Raw genomic sequence first — 1,231 nt, 5'->3', positions numbered from 1 at the left:
CTGTTTGCTGTGCTGCGTTACTGTCGACACCGTGCTATCACACAGGCACGCATGTATCTGTTCACCACTCTGATTTCAGCACGGCAGTTTGAGCCTCTAAATATATTTGGCCCGGGCTCAGCTGAGGCCGCAAGGCCCGGCGTGAATGCTTTCCCGGCCCCCCCGAGGCGAGGCGAGTTCCCTGACCTTTGTTTACCGTGGGAAGATTCACCTGCTCTTTCAGCACTCTGCCTCACACTCCTTCCAGTTATAGACGTTCACACCAGAGACCAAAGCAACAATCAGCCAATCATGTATTGACGGACACATGCAGCTCCACTGGACAAGCACGGGATTAAGATGCCTTCCTAAAAGGCTCTTAGAAGATTCCACAAGTAGGACAAACATCATCTCCACCTCGTAGGTTGTTTGGAGCTACTTTGTGGATTTAAATCCAAAAAACACAACCTCAAGTCCAAAGCTAAGTTCTCTCACCTTGATGCCTCCTATCCTCTGGTCTCCCTTGAACTCTTTGCCGTTCTTCAGCCAGTGGATGGTCGGCGTCGGGTTTCCGGCGGCGGCACAGCGGAACTTGACCGTGTTGGCGGCGGGAACGGCCAGAAGCTTCTTGTCCATCTTCTCAGGCTTGGTCCAATATGGAGCTTCTGTTTGAGAAACATGGAAAAGTGACGTGGCGTCAGTCATGGGAAACCGGTTTTCCCCCAAAATAAAGATGAAACATTTGATGAACAAAAAGTCAAAGATATCAAGTCATTCAAGATCCCAAGAGTCCCAAGTCGGTCAAACCAAATCTCAAATCATCTTAAATTGGCCCAAAGTCACAAGTCTATCCCGGCAAAGTCTAGAGTCATTTGAAATCACTCTCAATCTGTGTCATTTGAGACTTGTCTGAAGTCGATCTGCGAGCAAAATACAACCGTAAGTCACGTATGTCAAGTGGGACGTAATATTAGACAAGTCTCAAGTCATTTAAGGTGAGTCCAAGTCCGTCTCAGATCATTCCTCAATTCTATGGTTCCAGTTGAGGTCTCAAGTGTCTTCATCAGATCATCAGTTTACAAGGAAGACCTAAATCTCTCAAGTATTTTAAATCAATAAAAAAATTGATCAATAAAAAAAATCAATAAAATCTAGTCCGTCTCTGATCATTCCTCAATTCTTTTCATATGGTTCCAGTTGAGTCATTTGAGGTACTTATCAATAAGTGTCTTCATGGATGTCATTTTACAAG

General features: G+C 45.2%; 1 protein-coding gene across 2 annotated transcripts in view; it reads right to left on the bottom strand.

Annotated features, from left to right (window-relative positions):
• Window positions 1-399: 399 nt before the first annotated feature.
• LOC131444425 (fibroblast growth factor receptor 3-like) overlaps window positions 400-1,231 on the bottom strand; it is a 37,825-nt gene continuing 36,993 nt past the window's right edge. For both annotated transcript variants that reach the window (XM_058614720.1, XM_058614721.1), the window contains exon 5: window positions 400-644. In XM_058614720.1, the coding sequence (XP_058470703.1) occupies window positions 415-644 (230 nt within the window). In that variant the 3' untranslated portion in view covers window positions 400-414. The remainder of the gene's footprint in view (window positions 645-1,231) is intronic.

The sequence above is a fragment of the Solea solea genome, chromosome 18 (genome assembly GCF_958295425.1).
Source record: "Solea solea chromosome 18, fSolSol10.1, whole genome shotgun sequence".
Classification (NCBI taxonomy): Eukaryota; Metazoa; Chordata; class Actinopteri; order Pleuronectiformes; family Soleidae; genus Solea; species Solea solea.
The sequence above is the reverse complement of the archived record's forward strand: the minus strand, read 5'-3'. Positions and strand labels throughout refer to the sequence as shown.